The 26,758-nt window shown below is 31.5% G+C and overlaps 1 protein-coding gene across 4 annotated transcripts in view; it reads left to right on the top strand.

The window, feature by feature from the left end:
- Positions 1 to 22,900: 22,900 nt before the first annotated feature.
- LOC139517467 (WASH complex subunit 5-like) overlaps positions 22,901 to 26,758 on the top strand; it is a 55,656-nt gene continuing 51,798 nt past the window's right edge. For 3 of the 4 annotated variants that reach the window (XM_071308575.1, XM_071308584.1, XM_071308593.1), the window contains exons 1-3: positions 22,916 to 23,452; positions 25,521 to 25,627; positions 26,340 to 26,424. In XM_071308575.1, coding sequence (XP_071164676.1) covers positions 23,228 to 23,452; positions 25,521 to 25,627; positions 26,340 to 26,424 — 417 coding nt within the window. In that variant the 5' untranslated portion in view covers positions 22,916 to 23,227. Of the gene's footprint in view, positions 23,453 to 25,520; positions 25,628 to 26,339; positions 26,425 to 26,758 lie in introns of all 4 variants that reach the window. The other variant, XM_071308566.1, reaches the window with a different exon arrangement.

Genomic DNA, 26,758 nt, shown 5'->3' with positions numbered 1-26,758 from the left:
CTGATCAAAGTGTTAGTATCACAAATAACAGACGGGAAGCAACAAACATGCTTTACTTCACAGACTGAATGTACTTTTCTTAATGGATTTGTAACGGCAAGAATAGACATTTACTACATACATCAAACGGGGAAGAACTCTTACGTACGTCATTAGATGGCGAAATCATCTTTTCCGTTTAAAAGACGTCCAATTTAAAATAATATCAAGTTCATCAACAAGGTATAATATCCATTGGAAGTAGAAACGGGGCGATATATGCCGTATGCGAAAATTGAAAACCAGTGCGAATACTTTTTAAATGCAAGCAATTCAGAATCAATAACAAGATTTGTTTTAGCAACTAGTACTAGTATGTGGATCTAATTATTTAGAAATACGGTGTCTTAGTTTGAACAAAATGACGAATACAGGAAAGTTATAGAGAGTTTTGCTATTGTTTAATAACAAAAAAGAAATCAAAAGTAAAAGATTTCAACATATATCTTGTTTTATGTAGTTTCGATTGAAAAGTAAGCTATATATATAGTTTAAGATCTCAAAAACTTTGTACCATGTTTTTGTACAGAAACACAAAATGGGTCAGGCTCCGGATTAGAGATGTTTCAAATTGGTTTATATCAATGAGATAGCAATGTTTGTTCTAAATTACTCAAATGAAGTGAGCGTGTTTAGCTGACGTAGCCAGGTCGTCGTCCGTAACTTCTTTTTAAAGATCTTCTACTCTGAAACTACTCAATGGATCAAACCGAAGTTTGTGGTTTCGTCAAGGGATTGATTAACCAACATGACTGCTGTGTCTAAATAAAGAGCATAGGGGTCAATCTTCAGTTTTGACATATATTTCTATGAAAACTATAACAATAATGGAAAAATGGACAGGGTAAAATGGTCAGCCAGACAAGTTCTATCTATCTATAAAAGTTTGGAAAAAATGGTTTTCTTTTCGTTGTCATCATTTCAAAAACAATACGAGCTAGGTTAAAACAATAAACTGCAAAATATATCAGCATGGCCAGATCTGTTTTGCTCTAGAAATGAGACAACCCTTTTAGAGTTTTTGCCCAGAAATGTTGATTTTTACTTTTTTTCAGTTCTGTCTGTTATCATAAAAAATCAAAGTGATGGAAATCACTCATGGAAAGATTAGAAGAGTAGTTTGAATTATTTCATATTAAGGTATGGTGGGGGGAAATGTACATTAATAAAGCATTATTGCTGAAAATTGCATTAACAGCAGGTCTTTAGAAGGAAACTTGCTTTTCCAGTATGAGGATAAAATGAGCTCAAATTAAATAATATGGGTCTCTTAATTTGCACAATTTTATTTAAACTGCAGTTTATATCTTATCGAAATTATGTTGCCAGTTCTGAACATGTTTCAAAAAAACAAAAAAAAAGCAAAAATTCTTCTAGTAAATGTTACCAACTATCCTTGTAAGACATAAAACTTTAAAATTTTAAAGCGTCAACTCTTTAAAGTGTCAACAAAAAAAATTGAAAATTGTTGTTATGGGGAATTTTGTAAGTTGAAACAGAGGTTATAGGGCATTGAGGATTAAAAGTTTTAGAGTGCCTTTTGATCAATTTTTAAAGTATTTTTCAACACAGGGCATTGAAAATGTACTTTTTCAACGTAAACCAATTACAAAACTTATCTTATTGAAATGTGGATTCTTTCTTGATTGCAAAAATATATATTCACTTCTAATAAAAATTCAAATGACTAAAATAGACATAATGATTGATGGGAACTAAACTAATAAACAATGGTTTGTTATAATTAAAAGTTTTAAAATTTTTAAACTGTTTCAAGCCAATTCCTGATAAAAAAAAAAGTGTACTAATTTAATTGTTGATTAATTACAGATGATTATTGGAAATTTATCAAGTAAATTATAAGCCTTACTTGAATACCTTTTATTTATTCATATTTATATTCATATTTCATTTTTTTTAAGATCTTGTTAATCCATTAATCATTTATCTTTTAGATATAATTTACAGAATCACTTTATGTAATGTAGATCAAAAGTAATTGGCAATAACTAAATCTATCATCCTTATAAATATCAAACATCTAAAATACACATTTGTGTATTCAATTATACACAAATGTATATGCAATTATGAGGTCAAATACTTGTGTATTAAAAATTATATTGAGTGGTCTGTATAATTATGTAAGACTTAGGTTGATAGGTAATGTGGTCAATTTGATTGGCAGTTTAGGAGGTGGGGCATTGTAATTAAAGGTTCACCTTGTCTCTGATTGATTAGTGATACTGACAGTTGTCAATCATACTAGTTGAATCAATACCCAGTTACCTAATCAAAAGGTTTTTTAAAAGCTTGCATTGCACATCAACACACCTTAATGACATACATTCTTGAATGAACTGCTCCAATAATATACCCAGTTTTTTTTCAGTTTATATGTGTATTATGTGCACATACATCAGAACCATAAGGAACTATATTTCAGTGTGAATACATTTAGTAACAGTAGCTAACCTGTCCTGTTGTTAGGGAGGCTGGTGCCTAAGTAAAGATTTAGAACAAGTTCTTATCTTTCCAAAAATCATCAATGACCGGTACAGGAACAGATGTGCTTCTTGTTTTAAATGTATATTCCAAGCTTTCAAGAAATATTTATAATTATCATTCATATGCGATATGTATTTGATAAAAACATATTTGTTTTATGACAAATATAAATTTCAAAATTCTATAATTTGTAATGGTATTCATGGAATATACTTAGAATGTTATGGTATTCATAGAATATACTTAGAATGTTATGGTATCCATAGAATATACTTAAAATGTAATGGTATTCATAGAATATACTTAGAATGTTATGGTATCCATAGAATTTACTTAGAATGTTATGGTATCCATAGAATATACTTAGAATGTTATGGTATCCATAGATTTTATTTAGAATGTTATGGTATCCATAGAATATACTTAGAATGTCATGGTATCCATAGAATATACTTAGAATGTTATGGTATCCATAGAATATACTTAGAATGTTATGGTATCCATAGAATATACTTAGAATGTTATGGTATCCATAGAATATACTTAGAATGTTATGGTATCCATAGAATATACTTAGAATGTTATGGTATCCATATAATATACTTAGAATGTTATGGTATCCATAGAATATACTTAGAATGTTATGGTATCCATAGAATTTACTTAGAATGTTATGGTATTCATAGAATATACTTAGAATGTTATGGTATCCATAGAATATACTTAGAATGTAATGGTATTCATAGAATATACTTAGAATGTTATGATATCCATAGAATATACTTAGAAAGTCATGGTATCCATAGAATATACTTAGAATGTCATGGTATCCATAGAATATACTTAGAATGTCATGGTATCCATAGAATATACTTAGAATGTCATGGTATCCATAGAATATACTTAGAATGTCATGGTATTCATAGAATATACTTAGAATGTCATGGTATCCATAGAATATACTTAGAATGTTATGGTATCCATAGAATATACTTAGAATGCTTAGAATGTTATGGTATCCATAGAATATACTTAGAAAGTTATGGTATCCATAGAATATACTTAGAATATACTTAGAATGTTATGGTATCCATAGAATATACTTAGAATGTTATGGTATCCATAGAATATACTTAGAATGTTATGGTATCCATAGAATATACTTAGAATGTTATGGTATCCATAGAATTTACTTAGAATGTTATGGTATCCATAGAATATACTTAGAATGTTATGGTATCCATAGAATATACTTAGAATGTTATGGTATCCATAGAATATACTTAGAATGTTATGGTATCCATAGAATTTACTTAGAATGTTATGGTATCCATAGAATATACTTAGAATGTTATGGTATCCATATAATATACTTAGAATGTTATGGTGTCCATAGAATTTACTTAGAATGTTATGGTATCCATAGAATTTACTTAGAATGTTATGGTATCCATAGAATATACTTAGAATGTTATGGTATCCATAGATTTTACTTATGACTTGTTGTTACGTGCATCTATATTTCATTTATATGTTGTTGGGTTTTTTTAAATATTATTATTGTCTGTGTTTGGATCACGCCTCTATTGAGCTCTTTCCAATAAATATTGAATGAATGGATAATTAGAAACATTTATGCCGTTATATACCTTGTTTTCCGTGTAATTATGATGGTCCTGACCTCTGTGCTTTGTCTTAGTTGTTGATATGTATATTTGAATAAGAAGATGTGGTATGAGTGTCAATCAGACAATTGTATAGAAAGTTAACAATTATAGGCCAAAGTACGGCCTTCAACATAGAGTATTGTCTCACACTGAACAGCAATCCTAAAGAGCCCCAAAATGACCATTGTCAAATAATTAAAAAAAGGGAAAACTAACGTGTCTAATCCATATCAAAATCAAGGAGTGAGAATCACCTATCAACAACACCAACACTACAAACAACGAAAAATAGGCTCCTGACTTAGGACAGGTGTACAGAATTACATCAACACGACAAACACCGAACAATAGGCTCCTGACTTAGGACAGGTGTACAGAATTACACCAACACGACAAACACCGAACAATAGGCTCCTGACTTAGGACAGGTGTACAGAATTACACCAACACGACAAACACCGAACAATAGGCTCCTGACTTAGGACAGGTGTACAGAATTACACCAACACGACAAACACCGAACAATAGGCTCCTGACTTAGGACAGGTGTATAGAATTACACCAACACTACAAACAACGAACAATAGGCTCCTGACTTAGGACAGGTGTACAGAATTACACCAACACGACAAACACCGAACAATAGGCTCCTGACTTAGGACAGGTGTACAGAATTACACCAACACGACAAACACCGAACAATAGGCTCCTGACTTAGGACAGGTGTACAGAATTACACCAACACTACAAACAACGAACAATAGGCTCCTGACTTAGGACAGGTGTACAGAATTACACCAACACGACAAACACCGAACAATAGGCTCCTGACTTAGGACAGGTGTACAGAATTACACCAACACGACAAACACCGAACAATAGGCTCCTGACTTAGGACAGGTGTACAGAATTACACCAACACTACAAACAACGAACAATAGGCTCCTGACTTAGGACAGGTGTACAGAATTACACCAACACGACAAACACCGAACAATAGGCTCCTGACTTAGGACAGGTGTACAAAATTACACCAACACGACAAACACCGAACAATAGGCTCCTGACTTAGGACAGGTGTACAGAATTGCACCAACATGACAAACAACGAACAATCGGCTCCTGACTTAGGACAGGTGTACAGAATTACACCAACACGACAAACAACGAACAATAGGCTCCTGACTTAGGACAGGTGTACACAATTGGTTAGTGTCCTACAAAAAGTATCAAAAGCAAATTTATCCTTCTTACGATGAATTCATTGGTAGTTCTGTTTTTTTCGATCCGGTCCTCTTACATGTACTAGTATCTATTATATCGTGATTTGAAAATAACCAAAATTTGTACATAAATGAAACTGATGGCGTTATATTAATTTTTAAACACATTTTATCAAACATGATATTATATGATGTTATACCATATTATAAATACATGTACATAAAAAAAATCCTGAAATAATTGTTTATCTATTTTTGTAATTCTGATATAATTCACAAAACTTATTTATATCTGTAATTTCACTGTCAAGTAGAAGTGGGTATAGTTATGCGACTTCACGATTCAGGAAGTGTACAGAAAATAAAAGCAATTTGTTCCATATTTGTAGCTAAATTAAAATTTAGATGAAATAGGACCTGGATTCTATTTTTATTGATAAAATTGATGTGGGAAACCACCAGTATTTAATAAAACTGTACAAAGCAAAGAATACGGAAACTAAACCAAAAAAAGAACAGCGAAGTGTCCTACATGTTAAACCATTATGAGTTGATTGGTTTGTAACTAAAATAACATTCACCGTCTTGGACTTGATAATTAACATGCGCATTTAGACGTACAGTCCATATATAGCTCTAAGAAGCAAGATCATGAAGTAATGTAAAGAGACATAGCAAGTTATAATACAATAAATGATCTAATTGTAGAAATCAATGCTTTCAAGGTTTTTTTTTTTTTTTTTAGAAAATTTGTAATGGTTGATAATGATTATTCTTAGTCGAACATCAAATGTCAAATACATTTCTTGTATATAAACAGGAAGATAACAAATTGAATATAAACTAGATTGGAAGATACTGAAAAGTTTGTCGCCCAGGATGAAGAATGTGAAACATGTTCAGATACAGAAAACTTTGGGAGGCCACGTTGGGTAGGGTTAGAAAGTGTGCCTTGCATCAGGCCATCTAAAACACATAAGGAATTTGATGCAAATGACCTTTAGCATCCAGTTGATAAGGAATTTGATGCAAATGACCTTTCGCATCCAGTTGATCCTGACACAGTCTCGAATTTAATATCTACAATCCGCCCAGGCTTGACTTTTATTTAAACATTAAGCACAGCCAATGAAACGCGACACACCCCTTTCAACATTGATTTTTCTGTCAGAAAAGTGAATAGAACCAGTAATTCATATACCTGTTAACCCCAGGGTTTCAAACCACCTGAAAGTTGCATTATATCATGAATAGGCAATATAAGGGTTATAGTAAAAGACATAATCTTCGCTTTCTTGCTTTAAATAATCTATTGGTACACAATATGTGTCAATTATATGTTGCCCTTGTGTCAATTATATGTTGCCCTTGGGTCAATTATATGTTGCCCTTGTGTCAATTATATGTTGCCCTTGTGCTTCGACACATTGAAAAATTATATCATGTATTTACAAGATTGGAATACAGTTAAAGGCGCTATATTTAAGCTCGAGCTAAATTATCTGGCTTTTTTTTCCTGATTTTTTTCTAAATCATTTGTGTTCTCGCTTGAAATGTTTTATACGATCTATGTCAATTATATGCCGGGTTTTTTTTCCTATATATTTAATCTACTCGCGAAAAAGTATCTCTACGCGTCATTATATCATCTGGTCAATTAGGTGAAAATGGACGAATGTGTTACAGAGTTGGGGCTAATAATCTGAAAAAGTGAGGAATCCAATTATATTTCATCAAGATGTTTTGTGAAAATTGCACTTGTTATATGATATATATCCAAACAAAAACACAAAAAGTTGATATATCGATGAGCTCTTGAGAAGGAACTAGTCGAAGGGAAATCTAACATTATTAATTTTTATCTTCACGTTTAGATATAATTGTGACGTCCTATTAGTAATAATTGATAATAGAATTGAAACTAATTGCATCACAGAAAAATTGTACTTTTCTGAATACTTTGAACTCATTTCCAGAAGTATGTCAGAAAGGCTGAAATTGTTCTCATTGACCAATATAGTGATTCTTTGTTATTGACACAGAAAAGGGATGAGTAAGGAAAATTAATAAAAGAATGCTCTTCAGGAGATTATAATTTATTTCATATAAGACTACTTACTTCTGGTCATTCTCTATAAGGTGGCATTTTTGTTATTGGGTATTGATAATTTTAAATATCATACACTAAAATCACATGATAACTTATAGAGAATATACTTTTTTTTTTAGGTTAATATGTCCGATTAGACAGAAAAAATTAATTGCGATTATTATAATTTAGAATTATTACATTGTTATATCGTTTAAATGTCGGTATATTTCTTCAAGTGATTACAATGTTACTTTGTCAATGATATATATAGTACGATACGAAATGCAATTAACCTTCAAGAATAAATCAAGGTTACAAGTGTTGCAAATAGCATCAGAAATTAATATTTAGTTGTGGCCTATCGGTAAACGCGAACAATTACCACCACCACGATGGATGTTCCCGAGCGTTTTACCCCGAGAAGCACAATCGCTAGACTGATTATAGAAAATAGTCATAAAATAATTATCACTCTGATATTTGAAGAAAAAAAACATTTAAAATACAACTATCCTGATTGTTTACACTTACAACGCTATTTCAGGCTGCTGTGTCGTCTTATGGCAATATTCAGCAGTGTTGCCCCTAGTGACGTCTTGTTCATGCAGAAGTAAATCAAATGTTATGACACTAATGGTGTTATATTAACAAGATGGTAATATGATTGTTTAAGGTTCTTGCAATAAAATCACATTTGCAAGTACACTTTAAGAAAAAAATGCATAAAAAACATGAACTACCAGTATCTCTATACATGTATCTCCTTCAGATAGAGGAAACGTTTTCCTTACTTTTAATATTCAGCAAATGAGCTCATAAAGTATCAAAGATACGTATGACGCACTGGTGACATTTATACTCTGTAACAAAAACTCTGTAAAAGATCCCAAATGTCCGATTTTGCCATGACACAGGTTGACACTTTCTGCAAGAAACGACTTGAGATTCGTGATTACTGATTATGTAACAATTCCAGATACTGTATCTGTATGGTTTTACACCGTTTGGAGTTTATTCAATTCACTTTTTATCAGTAATATCTGCTTTATACGTGGTGTTGACTGTACAATGATATGCTTCCATTAACAAAATGGTATATACAACACTAACATTAAATTACTGATAAAACAATACATGTTACAATATTTTTTCGTTATCGTGTATATGTTGCAAAAATTGCAATGAAAGGAAGATTTCATATTTATTGTTCTAGAAATACAGAAGCTATTGTTAGAGCAACATTTAGTAATTATTGTTAGTGCCGAAACGATATTCTGTAGGACCTGTGGGTTGTTTTAATATCGCCTACTGTATAATCTTTGGAAATTAATACATTATGCAGAAGCTATAATCAATACTTCATAAGTCATTTTCTTGTCTTCTCTTCAAAACTCTGAAAGAAAGGATTTATTAAATTTCTTGAAAAGATGAAAAACGTATCTAGAATTCTCATTGTAACAATTTAAAAATATTAAAAATCAAATTAAAAGTCGAAATTCGTAGACAATTCGACTCCTGGAGAGTGAATTTAATTTAAACAACAAAACACCAAAACGATATAAGTTATATATAACCTACACCCAGGAGCAAAGAAAATGAACCCCTTTATTATAGCATACTAAAATCATTCTTTTTATAATTTCCTCGTTTAAAACTTTTACGACCAAAAAAGATAAATGTCACATCTAAGATATAACACACATGTCACTGAATATGAGTGCATCAGCTCGATTTGGATATCATGGCAGTTTCATACTGGAATCTCTATACAAAAAATTACAACAAAAAAAAAAGATTTTCGTTCCTGGTTGTTTATTTTCCCTTTTTGGACGGTGAGGTTTATTTGGTCCCTTCGTATATTTTACAACTGGGTCGCAATCCGTGTCAGTAGGCGATTTTTAGATTTCAATGAACGCGTAATATATATAGTCTAAAGTGAAAACAACGCTCTAACCTGTGATTGCGTTGGATAAAAACCGTAATATTTATACGTGTGCACGCAAAATAAATTTCTAAGTAGAGGGATCTAATTATAAAAAAAATGGTATGATTGCCAATGTGACAACTCTCCACAAAAGACCAAATGACACAGAAATTAACAACTCAAGGTCACCTTACGGCCTTCAACAATGATCAAAGCCCATACCGCATAGTCAGCTATAAAAGGCCCCGAAATGATAATGTAAACAATTCAAACAAGAAAACTAACAGCCTAGTCTATGTACCGAAAATGAACAAAAAACAAATATGTAACACATAAACAAATGACAACCACTGAACTATAGGCTCATGACTTGAGACATGCACATAAATACAGAATGTGGCAGGGTTAAAAATGTTAGCGAGATCCCAACCTTCCCCCTAACCCGGGACAATATGGTGTAACAGTACACCATAAGAACGCACTACAAAAATCAGTTGGCTTTACTCATCAGATGGATAAAGATACAAATACTACATATACATGTGGACGTGGCCAGGTACATGTTCTTCCCAACAACAAAAAGACACAAAGTACAGATCTGAGAGTACTCGCAGTTACTGATAGCTAGTTCAAAACCACTAACAACTAATAAAAAAAATCCTGCATCTAAGTCTACATTATAAGTTCACATCCAACATCCGATGGATTTAGTGTAAAGACGTCATAAACAGTCAGAGAAAAACATGACCTTGTGCAATGCCAAGATATCTGTAAGTATCGACAGATTGTAGATACATAAATATATATATGTAGATTGTAGATACATTATAAATATATATATGTAGATTGTAGATACATTATATATATATGTAGATTGTAGATACATTATAAATATATATATGTAGATTGTAGATACATAGACAGATTGTAGATACATAAATACATAAATGTGTATATGTATATAAAAATTATATTTAGTTTGCTTTTAATTTACTGATAACAAAATCAATACTAATACCAATAAACACAACATTCAATAATCTAATTACAGTGTTGAATCGGTAACCTTTTAGAATAAGTTTATTTAAAGGATCGATAAGTTTACCAGGATCGTTTCTCAATTTCAGGGCACGTTAAACAACATTTCCGTAATAAATGAGGATGAAATCTTTATATCTTTGGACGAATTTAGTAAAGGTTTTAAGTAGTGTGTGGTAACGAATTCCCTGGCTTCATAATTTACCAGTAATACATAGATTACGTTCGCTAAAATCAACTCAGAAAAATATTGCACTGCATTTTCTCTTTATAACAATAATTTCATATTCAAGAGAAAGGTCGTAGAAAATCCGATAAGAAATGTTCGGAATAACTTTTACTTACTCCCTATACTGTTGCAACATTTAGTAGTCTCTTGATGCCTCTTACATAATACAAAGTATCGATTATTTGTATCCAAAGAAGAAGTTCAGAAGATTTATGCTCATATACTGATAATAAGAAAACTTCATATATTTCTGTTTCCTTTTATCTTAATGCAGTTTACTTTTGAGGGATATAAAAGTTTGAAGGTTTGAAATATATATTTATTATCGATATTTCATAACAACATTCATAATCATAAACATTTTAGTACCTATGGATTGTAACTATATACGTAGTGAAAAATAACGAAATACTTAGTAGAAAATTAGAATTCAAAGGACGGAACATATAAATCATCCGAGTAGTGTTTATATTAGTCATATCATTAGCATTGCTCACGTGTTTCGTAAGGATATAAGTTATTTTCCAATGAATTATGTCATTTTATATGGTTTGCAATTCGTGCATAAAATTCTAGTTAAACAGATAGATGTCATTATGTAAATATTACATAATACTTTCTTGTATATTTTTATTTTTACAAGCTGTTGATTTTCTAAGTGTGCATATTGTTAGCTTTCCTGCCGAGGGTCGGTGCATATTGTTAGCTTTCCTGTCGAGGGTCGGTGCATATTGTTAGCTTTCCTGCCGAGGGTCGGTGCATATTGTTAGCTTTCCTGCCGAGGGTCGGTGCATATTGATAGCTTTCCTGCCGAGGGTCGGTGCATATTGTTAGCTTTCCTGCCGAGGGTCTGTGTTTTTCCGGGCACTAAAACACAAACCAATCAAAGAGGGGCGAAAGATACCAAAGGGACAGTCAAACTCATTAATAGAAAAATATGACAACACCATGGCTAAAAAATTAAAAGACAAACAAACAAATAAAAATACAAAAAGACACAACATAGAAAACTAAAGACTAAGCAACACCAACAATTAATCAATTTAAATCCGCAGACTAGTAACCATGTGTAAGAAAATTGTACTATAAACATTTTAAAGTATTTTGACAGATATAAGGGTGGAGAATTGCAAGATTTCATACATATCAGCAGTGTTATTACTTTGAGCTTATTGTAAGTTTCTGGTAAAATTAAGAATGGAAATGGGGAATGTGTCAAAGAGACAACAACCCGACCATAGGACAGACAACAGCAGAAGGTCACCAATAGGTAGCATTCTTTGATTTGGAATGGGGTGGTTGTTTTTCATAACTGAAAAAAAAGGAAAATCTTTGAATATCTCAGTTGAATAGATAACGAAAACACAAGTTACAACATTGATAAATTGTTATACAGTATCAACGTTATAAACAGTACAGGCAGATAGTACGGGGCGCCGAATGGGACTCTTGTGGTTTTGTACAAAATTCAATTCTGTCATAACAAAATCATTTTTGTCTTACAAAACTATGTGCTACAGACTTGTTTTGTGAGAACTTCAATTTTGTGATGACAAAATTCATTTGTGTAGACAAAATTCATTTTTGTCATGACAAAATTCATTTTTGTAGACAAAATTCATATTTGTCATGACAAAAGTCAATTTTGTCTAAAAGGTATGCAAATATAAACATATTTGCATACAAAATTGACTTTTGTTACCTGATATGGAAATTAAATCACAAAAGTCAATTGTGTGAGGTAAGATTCAATTTTGTGAGACAAAATTGACTTTTGTGAGACAAAATTAACTTTTGTGAGACAAAATTGACTTTTGTGAGACAAAATTCAATTTTGTGAGACAAAATTCAATTTTGTCAATTTTGTTGAGACAAAAGTCAATTTTGTTAATTTTGTTGAGACAAAAGTCAATTCTGTCAATTTTGTTGAGACAAAAATCAATTTTGTTGAGACAAAAGTCAATTTTGTTAATTTTGTTGAGACAAAAGTCAATTTTGTTAATTTTGTTGAGACAAAAGTCAATTTTGTTAATTTTGTTGCGACAAAAGTCAATTTTGTCAATTTTGTTGAGACAAAAGTCAATTTTGTGACGACAAAATTCAATTTTGTAACGACAAAATTCAATTTTGTAACAACAAAATTGACTTTTAAGAGACAAAATTGACTTTCGAGAGACAAAATTGACTTTCGTGAGACAAAAATCAATTTTGTTGAGACAAAATTCAATTTTGTCAATTTTGTTGAGACAAAAGTCAATTTTGTAAATTTTGTTGAGACAAAATTCAATTTTGTTGAGACAAAAGTCAATTTTGTCAATTTTGTAGAGACAAAATTCATTTTTGTCAATTTTGTGTAACAAAAGTCGTTTTTGTATGCAAATTAGTTCACAGAAACCAAACTAAACTAATTTGAATACAAAATTGACTTTTGTCGCCCAATTTTCAAATTAGGTAACAAAATTCAAGTCTGTACGTAACAAAAATGAATTTTGTCATGACAAAAGTGACTTTTGTCCGCTGATAGATAATTTTGTATGACAAAATTTTAAATTTGTAGTATGATACAAATTTTGTTAAACTGAACTTATTTTTGTTGAACAAAAGTCACTTTTGTCCGTACAAAATTGAATTTTGAGTACAAAACCACAAGAGTCCCATTCGGCGCCCCGTAGATAGGATCTTGCTAAAAACCTTTACAGAATTACAACGAAAAAGGAATCATAGATAAGCGAATTAATTGTATAACAACACATGAAAACACCAGACACAATGATTAACACCAGTAGATACTATTTATAAACAGAAATATTCGGTCGTGTTCATGAGACCATTAGATAACACAATTACTAGTATTTGAATAAAATGTAAAAAAACCAAAATCACCAAAACACCAAAATGGTATTTTTATATAGGGCCTAGTCCCAAATGAGCCCCTATACTAAAAATCATTCCGCTTACAATAACCACGTTTAAAAATTAAGACCAAATAAGAAAAAAAGCTACATCTAAGATATGAAATGCATTTCACTGATTATGCATGCATCGGTTTCTGAAATAATTTGCACTGTTTACGTTACAGTTGAAAAGTTTGGACAGATACACATATAAAACGTTTGAAAGTACAAAACCAAAAAGGATCCAATCAGAACTTTGTCTGATGCTGTTTCAAAGTTAGTTCTAGCATAATTTCATAATTTTAAGCAATCGGAATTGATACATAAAATAGACATAAATATATCATTCAAAGCATGTCAATAACGAGGCGCATGTCAATGAGACAAAACCCTGGTGGGGATAAAGTCCACATGCAGCAATACTAACCTAGTTTCCAGTAATCATATGATTTCCGTTCGCACAACACATATTTTACATGTACCATGCGTCAAGACCAAAATATTTAGAAAGCTAAAAGTATAATCGTCAATGTACACCAACAGACGACAATAGACATTTTGTAAAAAGAAGAATATGAGGAGATAGAAAACGTTAGAATATGAAGTCAAACGTCTTTTATTAAATTAAGTTAATTTTAAAGCTTAACATTTCCTATTTACACAATAAGATTGTCTAGACAACACTGTGACACTACTTACAACTTCTATTTAAATCTACTCTATAAATAAGTGCTTGATATATAACAGAATGCGACCACCAGAATTGTTTCAGTATAATTATGTTTTAGCTCTCTGCGTTAACAACAGATGCAATCAGCTGTCACAGTGTTTGGAACGATAGAAATTAAAGTGATAAAGACGATCCGGAGAATAACAGAAAGTCAAAATTGCTTCGTGCATACAATTTTCATTACTTGTTCAATTTAACAAAAATACTATTCTGATTTAATTTACTACCCAACGAAAATTGCTTTGCTCGAAAATTTAATTAAAATGTTGCTGTTCATTTACATGTAAAACATGATTAACTTTGGGACAATGATTTACAACTATTGCATGTATAGCGTTGGTGTGGAACGCAATTATTTAACTTTAAAATCAACAGCTAATTGAGTGCTATTTTGTATACCGAAAGTGAAAAATGAAGCTACTATGAAACTAAATACTAGTACAATTTATATTTTACAAAGTGTAATGGAAATTTCCCATATATTACATCAGCATTGTTCTTTTGTCAGAATGAATTGTCTCTTCTTTTAAATGGGTATTAGATATGTTGATGATGTTCTTTCCATTAACAATCCGAACTTTTCTCCTTGGGTTCCATCAATATATCCCCCAGAACTAGAAATTAAAGAAACAACCGACACTGCTTCCTCCGCCTCATTTTTAGACTTATACCTCGAATTTGACACACAGTAACACAGTCATCTCAGTATCAGAATATATGACAACGAGACGATTTTAATTTCGAAATTATCAATATTCCCCACCTTAGTAGCAATATACAAACTTCACCTGCATATGGGATATACATTTCCCAACTTATTCGATATTCAAGAGCTTGCAACTCAACTCTGAGCAGAAAGTTGATGAACCAGTGGTATGTCAAGGAAAGTCTCGTCCTTTTTCTTAGAAAAATCATTGGAAGGTACCAAGACCTTGTTGATAAATATTCCGTATCAACTCCACAAATAATAGATGGTGGTCTTAGTGTGTATATTCTGCATACTGACGTTGTTTATCATTATAATAACGTGTTATATTGTTCTTTTATTTGTCTTTGTTCTATTATTATTAGTAATATAACTTTTACTATCTGATCGTTTTCTTGGTGATATACATTTGACGTGACTCGATCGGTACTTATGCATCCCGTCAATATTCTTTGTATTATCTATCATTATTGCTGGTGTGCTTTGTACGTGTGACTTTTTGTGTTTTTTTGGTACATATGACGTGGCTCGGTACTTTTAAACATCCCGCCATTATGTTATTGTTCTATCATAATGCCATTATGTTCTATTATAATTTTAAAAATAGTTTGACAAAATCATTTTATCTCTCTACCGGTGTGACGTTTACATTCTGACGTCAATCAACGATTACCAGAGTTGATGTGATTCTAGCCATTCAGTCACAGAACTTAACATATTTCAATCTTTTAAGGTTTGATTTAAAATGAAAAAAAAATAAGCAATGAAAGTGGTCGTTAAATTTGATATATGCTTTTTGTGCTTCTTTGTTAAATATTTTGTTTGTTTTTGTTCTGATTAAGATTGTGACACAGAGATGACTGTTGTATCCCTATTTTGACAATTTTATCTATCATGTCTGTTTTATTCACCCATCGTTGAAAATATAATGGAATTTGATGCAACTGTCATACAAGTGAGAGGTTTAGCGCTATACAACTGGGTTCAATTCACCATTTTCTACATTTGAAAATACCTGAATCAAGTCAGGAATATGGCAGTTGTTATCCATTCGTGTGATGTGTTTTATCATTTGACTTTGCCATTTGATTTGAATTTTCCTCGGAGTTCAGTATTTTTGTGATTTTACTTCCTATACCAGTTAGGGGTAAATTTACCATTGAAAAACGAGTAAAGACAATTACCTTCAGCTTATTCTTCTGATGTATCTGTTGAATTCATTATGCTCTTATTAAAATACCATAGTTATTTGGCATATTTCGAAATGTCTATTTTATAGCTTTCTAACTCTGAATTTCTCAATGATTTTACTTCAAATGGCGTTTTCCATGTTACTGTTATATCGTTACCCTGTTTCTGTTATTAAAATATTTACCACTATATTGAATGAGATATTAATAAACACCACTGTTAGACACAACGAGTCAATAAATAATGACACAAACCCGATGATGGTATTAGTGTTGAGTTTTTGTTCCTATGAAATCAAATTGTCTTACACTTTTATCTGATGTGATGTAGCGAGCCTTGTAATTTTTAATGCAACATTTTCACATTTAGTCTGGCGTTAATACCATATTAGAGGTATTCTAATTAAGTTTCAAATTTGGCTATGTTCAATCGGTCGTATATTTGTTCAAATTGGTATTTGCACGATTAAATTAAATCTGAAAAGTCGGATCCCTGATGAAGCAATATTTATTAATGACTGTTCAGGTTGTAAATCCTGTTACGTTGTTTTTACAATTTGTTCTGCATTTGGAATCAAATAAAAACAGAACAATTCAAATAACGTTGTATGCGAGTTTCGCAGACATTACTTCTTTGTGCATAATTTGTTAACCTTTAAGTACAGTGATTACTTTTTATTACAGCATAATGCCATTAACTGTGAAACGGTATAACGCTCTAAGTTGGTTTTCTTGTATAAATAGTCATAGGTCACTGGATTGCTATATATCAAACTATTATTCAATAACACTGTTCTTGCTATGAAAAGTCGACGAAATGCGACTTCACAACGACTTTGTAGAATGTAACGGTTGTGATATTATATTTGGAAGGTTGTTGATTACGTAACGCCCACCAAAGCACACCAAAGTAAATTCGATGACCATATGAGTATAACACATTATTACAATAGAAATCCATCTAGAAATATCATATTAACTGAAAAAAAAAAGAAAATGTAATGGTGATTTTAGGATAAATGGATCCTTTAAGACTTTGATTAAACATATCAATTACACGCCAAAGAGGTTCTCATTGTGGTTTGCAGCTGACATTTTACGATATCAATGTGCATGAAGAAACTGATAATCTATAAGTAGGCCTATAACACGGACGTTCATGTAAGATTCTGAAATCCCAAGAGAAAACGTCTGACGCCACAAAGCAATACTGATTGTCAATAGGTCATGTGTTGCAAGCCTTTCGGAATTGTACGTGGTTCGTCGTCTATATCTTCACCGATTCGATGTTTTTTAGACGTAACGTGCACGGTCTGGCGTACAAAACTTTAATCCTGAAATCTATGACGAGTTTCTTTGATGTCACAGAACAAGGTCCGTTTTACTGGCCAAAAAAAAGTGAAACATATTGATTTTATGTTAATTGTGGATTTCGTGGAAGTTAAATACGGAACAAATAAAGATGGTGTGTAGATTGAGAAGCTTGTCATAATTCTAAATCAGTTACATTGTCCAAAACGTGTCTATGATCGTATTCTGGTGGATATAATCATTGTTTTTTCTTGTCTCTTATTAATGAATTAGGTTTCATTGTCAAAATATATTTTACCATCGGTTTTTATGATATATTAATACTGTTGACATAAACAAGAATGAAAACAATATTTACGCTTTAGAAATGTGTCCTAACTTTGTCGTATGATCATTAAATGACGTTTTAGTGGTTTATTTCCATAGCTTGAGTCCCGCAGGATATCCTGGTTGTAGACATATTTCCATTAGAAATTGCATTTTTGCGACAATATATGCTGTGAAATGCTATAAAAATCCATTTATCTTTCTAAAACCGAACCTAGTACATTAACATATTATTGTTCACAAATTAAATAAACAAACAGCAGACTGTCATTTATCATTTTCACCCATATAAAAGACAAATATACCTTAGAGGTGATAGTTAATATATCAAAGCAGTGTCCAGTTAATAGCATGTCAAGATATAACACTAGCAAAACATGATAGTGGAATATAGCGAACCTATAATTAACGGAACCAGATCAGGCCTTAGGTCATATAACTTAATTCAGTACTTGGGAGTACATAGTTTGTGCCAGGTGCAAAGACACGTAAAACATTCCCTGCTATGCATGCATCATCCACCACACAAAGTCATTTCAAATAGTAATTCTCAATGTCAGGACTATCACCACATCGGCATTAATGTTAGATGTAAGTATTCGTGAATATGTTGGATCATACAAATGTCACATGTTAGTTGGGAATCTGAGAAACTGTTTTAAAATAATCAATCAATTATTTATGGCGACCTTGCTAGTTAGGAAAATTGTAGTTATTCTTCCTAGAATGCTCTGTTAGTGAGATAACAACAAATGAGAATATGTATATTCATAACTCGTCAACCTAGAGTCGACTTATTGTGCTTTTGGGTAGAAAGGGGATGAAAAGGGAGCTCTGGTTCGTTTATCGAAACACTGGGAAGAACCTACCACCCAGAGCACAGTATTGTACTCCGTTAAAACGAGCGTTTGTCTGTTTTGTTAGTTGTCAGCAGATATGTCTGTTATCTTCAAATTTATCTTGTTCCTGAACTGTCTTCTATTGATAGATAAATATATATTTTGATTTTAAAGTACAACTTGGTACTTATACATGAAATTCAATATATTACAATTTTAAACATGAGCAGTCAATTTACATAACATTGAGAATGCATGAAATGAGGAATGTATATTTATACCAACCAGCCTTTAGAGGCTTATAATTCACTGTCATTTATGTACGAAAAATTATATGAATTAATTTGAAATCCAATAATCTTTATTATATCTGAAGCTTAATTCTTATTAGATACAATGTAGTTTCAATATATCAGTATATCTATATTTCGATGTTAGTAACTTACATTTTGAAGGCGCCTCAGCCAAGAGAATTATAACATTCGGTTACAATAATACAAAGATCAAAGTCAAAACTAGAAAATAAGTACGAGCATGACATATAGTAAGACTTAGAATGTGTATAATGCTACTAGTATGTTGCACTTTAATGACACATGAAAGGACATAACATAATATATTCGACATTCATTTACTTGATAATGACGTCCAAGATTGACTAACTTTAAAATCACACCATCTAACTACCGATATTTACCAGTTCTTAGTGTTCTTTTACTACTTTAACCTAAAATACAGCTACAAACTAATTCTGACAAAACAGATGTGCATCTATAACGTATACTTTCTTCTTCGAAAAAAACCCCAGTTTATTAATAACCAAGTTTGTTAATAATTTGTTGATGACATCTTGTTGAACAAACATTGTTGGCTTTACGACATTAGCAAGGAAGAATATTACATTTTCCTGCACAATTACAGACGGAAACCTAATGACAATCATCACCCAAGTTTATTTTGTACATGCTTGACTCTGTGAATTTACTGATAGTCTGTGGAATTGATTTTAAGAACACGAACGTCAACAGGATTATACTCTGAATAATGATTTGTAAAATATGATCCTTTATAGAGGAAATCTTATAAATGCATTTTGATATCGTTAATATTTTGAATAATGCAAGCGTGTTGCACTGTTTTAAAGTCTAATTTATTAGATTTGTAAACCTTGTAAACTAATTTTCCAACTTAAAGTTATAATGTTTCTTTTTCCGAAAGGATGTTTCCGACTTATGTAAAGAATAATTTATTTTTGCATACTTTCTCATTCTCATCTTGATATCTATATCACTAACAGAAAGCTGAATACTAAAATTTATGGTAAAAGAGATGATTTTTCATTTCCTATCGTTAATTATCCATTTTTAGATGGTGACGTTCCCTTGTCACCATCTTACGGTGTTTATATATCTCAACTTGTACGATTCGCTCGTGTATGTAACAATGTTTTAGATTTTAACGAGAGAACTTTATGTATTACTGAAAAATTATTACACCAGGGTTTTTTGATATCACAAACTAGTCAAAACATTTACTAAATTTTATCATCGGTATAAGGACATCATTCGTAAATATAGCTCAACATGCAGACTTCTTATACGTTCAGGTATTTCACATCCAATTTTTTATGGAAATATTCTTTATAAAGCACAAAGGTGTCAGTATTCACCTCAAAAACTAACAAAACCTTTGAATAGACTTATTAAGAAGGTATATAGTTACAATACTGTTGTCAGGTCATTAAAGATTGCATATTTTGGCGTTAATATTGATTCACTTATAGGGTCTTTGCATCGGAACTAAACACATTTATTCAAAAACCAGTTGTTGGCATGACACGGGTTATGTTCTTCTCATATATGTTATGATGGCATGATACTAAACCCCTAACGGGAAGGATTGTGCCTGATGTTCATATGATGAAATCATAATCTTTCAGTCAGTTTAATTGAAGTCTGGAGCTGGCATGTCAGTTAACTGCTAGTAGTCTGTTGTTATTTATGTATTATTGTCATCTTGTTTATTTTCTTTGGTTACATCTTCTGGCATCAGACTCGGACTTCTCTTGGACTGAATTTTAATGTGCGTATTGTTTTACGTTTACTTTTCTACATTGGCTAGAGGTATAGGGGGAGGGTTGAGATCTCACAAACATATTTAACCCCGCCGCATTTTTGCGCCTGTCCCAAGTCAGGAGCCTCTGGCCTTTGTTAGTCTTGTATTATCTTAATTTTAGTTTCTTGTGTACAATTTGGAAATTAGTATGGCGTTCATTATCACGGAACTAGTATATATTTGTTTAGGGGCCAGCTGAAGGACGCCTCCGGGTGCGGGAATTTCTCGCTACATTGAAGACCTGTTGGTGACCTTCTGCTGTTGCTTTTTCTATGGTCGGGTTGTTGTCTCTTTGGCACATTCCCCATTTCCATTCTCAATTTTATTTCTCATTGTTTTCTAATTTCAGGAGAAAATAAACTAAACACAGATTTAGGTAGATTGGAAGTCAGTTTTAGTCAGTTAAAATATCTAATTGTAAATGGCTGAAAATGATTTGTCTAGATTTTAACAGCTTGAAATTAGTATTTGATGCATAATTAGTATTTATTTGTAAGACTTCATTAAATTGAAGATTTTTAAAGGAATATATCTTATATTATAGGGGCATTAACTACGGAGATTTTTTTTTCAATCATTCTTGAAAATTAAACAGTGAAATAATAATTCGCCTTAAGCAGCCAGTTTGGTTATATTAGGTCAAAATAAGCTAAGAAATATCGCTGATTAATTATTTACTTGCAAGTGAATAATTCTACCTAATTGAATCCGTATGCATGTGATCTTACATTTAACTCCTTAGCTAGCGATGGGTTACGCATTAACAAGGCTTGGTCAGCTATTAAAAGGATAAAAGGGTAAAGAATTTGTCGACGGATTCGATACAAAATCTCATTCTTATACAGCGTAAGAAAAGAGTGGTTAAAGATACCAGAGGGACATTCAAACTCATAGATAGAAAACAAACTGACAACGACATGGCTTAAAAAGAAGAAAAAAAGACAAGCAGACAAGTACACAAGACACAATCAAACAAACTAAAGACTAAGCAACACGAACCACCAAAAACTGCACTGGGGCCATTCGGATATCAGGTGCTCCGGAAGGGAAGGCAGATCCTGCTCCATATATGGCACCCATTGTGAACGTACTTCCTCGTTGTTTAACGACGATTAACATATGTTTTTAACCTATAGCATAGGTCCTATAATATGAAATCAAACAGACCCTAGAAAAATCCAATTGCACGTGTTCGCTATCAATGTATTATAGCTATATTTATGTTTATGTCAGGTTTTCGTCAGCAGTCTTCTTGATGGTTAATTATATGTCGTCTAGACTAAAGTACACACGAAATGCTGATACATATTATCGAGTCCATACATTGTAAATCATTTATTAGTTTAGACCCTTTATTATTTGGATATACGTTTTAGTAGGTTATCTATCAAATATGAGAATTTTAATAAAAGAAAAATTAAACAAAATCTTTTCAAACGATGTGAATTTGAAACAAAAATGTGATATCAGGGAAATAACTAAGATAGCATAGTATTATGTAATGTAAGTTTACATTATTTTATGTAGCCAAACCGTACGGTGACCCTATATTTTTTCATTTTTTTTCTCATAGCACATTTTCACAGCTATCTTATCATGTCAAAAATCTTTCAGGTTTTCCTATTGAGTTAGTCGTATGCTTCAATCAGATGATTAACCACAATTGTAATTATAATAACTTCATGTTAATCTAATTTTTGCATTTCAGGATTCTCTTTGAAAGTCGGAATGTGCTTATCTTTACTTGTAAGGTGACATTAAAATTCCTACTAGTATAAATCAGATTTAAATTTTTTACTAGTGGAAAATGTCAGGTTTTTCTTTTCGAGTATTGGTCATTTGATATGATTTATTTTGGTTACAGTTATTTAATATTTTTGCAGATTGTATTTTCTCCATTATTATTCTCTATAATTTAATATTTTCTATTTTCTTCTTGTATTATTTGTTGTCATTTTTACTTTGTGCTTGCTCTTTCTTTAAAAACATGGGTCACAATGTGTACATTGAATATTTGTGTCCTTTGCTGTGCGTTGTTGTATATGATTTCTGGTCGGTTATTGACTTTACTCAATTTACTAATGATAATAGGTGTCGCTGTGGCTGTTTCCGGATGTTGACTATCTGTCTGCTCTTTACACCAAAATGGACAAGGAAAGTGTGCTGTGAAGAGTAGAAACACAAGTTTCTGTTTGAGTAGACAACATTTTATATTGAAAAAATAAGTTACGGTAGCATTCAGATGCACTTACCCTGAGGATAATTGAAGTTGGTTGAGGGTTGTCACATGTTCATGAGTGCCTGGCAGAGTGGGCGTAACTTCTGATGTTTTTTTTCTGATTTGAGTTTAGATTCGACTTGTCTTTAGCACAAACTAACATTACAGAAACAAGCAATGGCTGATTTCCTTGCAGAAAATAACCAGTGTGGTCAAAATATTTTACGCCTTGTGTCAAGGGGAAATGCAATACTTGCTGAATTATTGAGACTTTCAGAAGTAATACCACCAGTTTTTAGACAGGAAAATCAACACGAAAAAGTTAAATATGCTGACATTATTAGTGATTTCAGTTACTTTAGAAATGCAGAATACTTTGACAATAAGATTGAATCCAAAGTGGTAAGATATTGGAAATAATCATTTAGGCCTACCTTGTAAATTGTTTACAAAATAAACAGATATATGCTTTATTGTATGTGACCACTTTTAATAAATTAATTCTATGCAAATCTATGACAACTCACCCCATTGCCAAATCGCTCCAGACCAACTTGCCTTACTTTTTTGGATAATTTTAGGCATTTATTAGGCCACAGCACTTGGGACAATATTACTAAAGCACCTTGAAATGAGGAACTCAAAAGTCATGTGTAAACAAAAAATCTCTGTGTAGTGATATTTGACACTTCTTATGATAAACAAATGACTGAACTTAACCATTTGTGTTAATTAAGAAAGAAGGGGAACACAGAATAAATTTGTAAAATCTATGGAGTCATTAAATGTGTTCAAAGTATTTAATTTTCATAGAAATTATTGTGTTAAAAATGGGATTTTTTACCTTGAGGAGCCGCATCACAAAAGGATACTCAGGGTTTGCTAATTTACGGAAAAAGTAATCTCACTTTGTACCCCGAAAATTTAACCACATATGTCAAAATGTCTCAGCTTCGAAACGAGCCATCACACATATCCAAGTTAACGAAATGGACTGAGCAACAGAAGAAAACGTAACTATTACCGCCTATGGAGAAACTAATACGCATCATGACCCACTTGTCTCAAATTTAAAAAATTTGAGACAAGAAATTGTTTTTCTATACAGTACATTGTATACTTTTATATAATGATCATTTACAATAGAAATTTAGCTAATCTGCAAACAATTCAATCTTCATGTCTAATATATTATGTACTGTGTTACAACTCTAGATTCTACTCAGTACTGACGAGGAAAGGTAACACTAGCCCACTAAAAGCTGAATTATTAGTTTCATCTAGGTGGCTGAGTGGTCTTGAGCTTTGGACACAGTGCAGGTAGTGTTGTCCAGATATCCCTATAGCATGACTTTGAATCCCAGCGAATTTACAGATTTAACATTGTTGTCATGGTTGTGCTAATATTTCATGTATTTAGAGTAATTAGAATAAATATGTGTTTTCAGCTGTGTATCACCTTCAATGATGATCCTATGGATGGATCTGTCATAGAGTTGTCACTTGTTTAGACTTCTTGAAAAGTTATAAAATTTGACCTAGCTGTGCATAAAATAGGGAAGAAAAGATCTGTCTGAAAATGCACTAAATACATTCAAATACATGTACATTGTATATATATATATATTTATAAATTATAAAATATCAAGTGACTGAAAAAAGCCAACTATAAATCTTAAGGGGCAATGGATCATATAATTATGATACAGCACACTACAAAATATAATATATAACAAGTCTAAAAGGGTACAACATCACCAAAAATAACAATAAAATGAGCAATAACAGATATATTATTAGTAAGATCACGATGTAAAAGAATCATACATTGTATCAATCAATTCTGATTATAAAACTAGAACAATCTTGAAATTTATACAATGAAACAGTCAAATCTGAACATAATAGAGACATGCCCGTGTACAACTCTAAAATTTATTAAACATGATGTAGGTTATATAGCTACAATGTATTTACAACAGAGACAGCAAAGATATGCTTCAAATAAAAATAGTTATGTGCAATATGAACTGGTACAACTCTAAAAAGTGAAGACAATTTTAACAGATGTTACAAAAACGATATACTAATATCTATATAAACATGTATACAGCTGACCATTTCTTCATCCAAATGGCATTTCATCATCCAAATGGCATTATGTACTAATTATTTATTGCAAAAATGTATTATACCATATCAGAGTTTGTGCCTTTATTTGAAAGGAATTGCCCTTGATTTCTTGCAAAAGTATTAGCAATAAAGGAAAAGTTTACTGACATAATTAATCTGAACACATTAACTCCAAATGGAGCTTTCGTTAGTATAAGCCATATTAATTAGGTGCAGGGGAAAATATGAAAGCATAAAAATATAGTACATGTATATGCCAATACACAGCGCCTGGTGATGTTTCATAGCTTGACCGGTTTCGGTCCGAAAAGTAAAGTTTGTTTTCTTCTTCTTTCAGGAACTTCAAGATTTGGATGAAGAATTCAGGGAAAATAACATTGAAATTCTGACAAGATTTTATCAAGCTTTTTCTAGTGTACATAAATATATAATAGATTTGACAAAGTAAGTACACCTGGATAACCATATATAAATTGGTACATGTATCCTTGATGGATGAGGTACTATGTATAATAAAAAAATATTAAACAGTTTTGAGGTTTGATATTTATCTTTGTAGTGATAAGTTACAATACAATGGAAAATAATGTTTTCATTTCTAAAAGTACTTGCAATTGGCTGTAAGTTTATATTAAATAATTTTTTATATCATGACTTTTATTTTAAAACTTTCAAAGTTCTATTTGCTTGCTCTAACACATTTACATGATTTCATTTAAGATTGAAGCTACATGTACTATCCAGGAGATAGATATAGTTTTAGGCCTGATCGAGTTCTGTCTTGAAACATAATTACATGGTTCAAATGTTTGTCCTTAAAAAGTTCTTATTCGAAGAAATCTGAACAAGTTTTTCTAATGTTTACAAGATTAGTTTAAATGTGATTTTTGTTTGTACAAAAATAATGAAATAAGCTGTAAAGAGAAACAGTTAGCATGTCTGATTAAATCATAGTAAAAATTAAGTAGTCATTTATACTTGCACTTGTAAGATTGTGTCTGATTGAATGGATTTTCTATTATTTTTACAGTATACCATATCAGAAAGGCCATTCTCCAGTGCTTTAAGTTAGAAAGTTTATAATTCAAATTGATGATACTAAATTTGATAAGATTAAAATGTTATTGATCATGCTTCTATAATTTGATTGTTATAGATTCCTGGAAGATTTAGAAGAAGGAATATACATACAACATTCATTGGAAAGTGTTTTGATTAATGATGATGGTAAACAGTTATTGGTAAGAAACCATTAGAATATAGCATTGTCTGCTGTTGTCTGCTCTATGGTCGGGTTGTTGTCGCTTTGACACATTCCCCATTTCCTTTCTCAATTTTATATATTTTGAAAAGCATTAGCAAAAGGTAGAAAGAGATAAAGACCTATTCATATTCACTACACTACTCCCATTTCAAAATACAAGTAGAATGGATAAGCTTGGGCTTATAACACAAAGAAAGTATTATTATAAATTTCCCAATGCAAGTTCTTTGATAAGGGTGAAATGGAATTTCTTATGTTTTTTGTTTTTTAATTCACATACTAGAGATTCTTTCTTTTTAACAGAATATGTC

Source organism: Mytilus edulis, chromosome 1 (genome assembly GCF_963676685.1).
Source record: "Mytilus edulis chromosome 1, xbMytEdul2.2, whole genome shotgun sequence".
In the NCBI taxonomy this organism is placed as follows: domain Eukaryota; kingdom Metazoa; phylum Mollusca; class Bivalvia; order Mytilida; family Mytilidae; genus Mytilus; species Mytilus edulis.
Note: the sequence above shows the minus strand (reverse complement) of the source record. Positions and strands in the feature narration are given on the sequence as shown.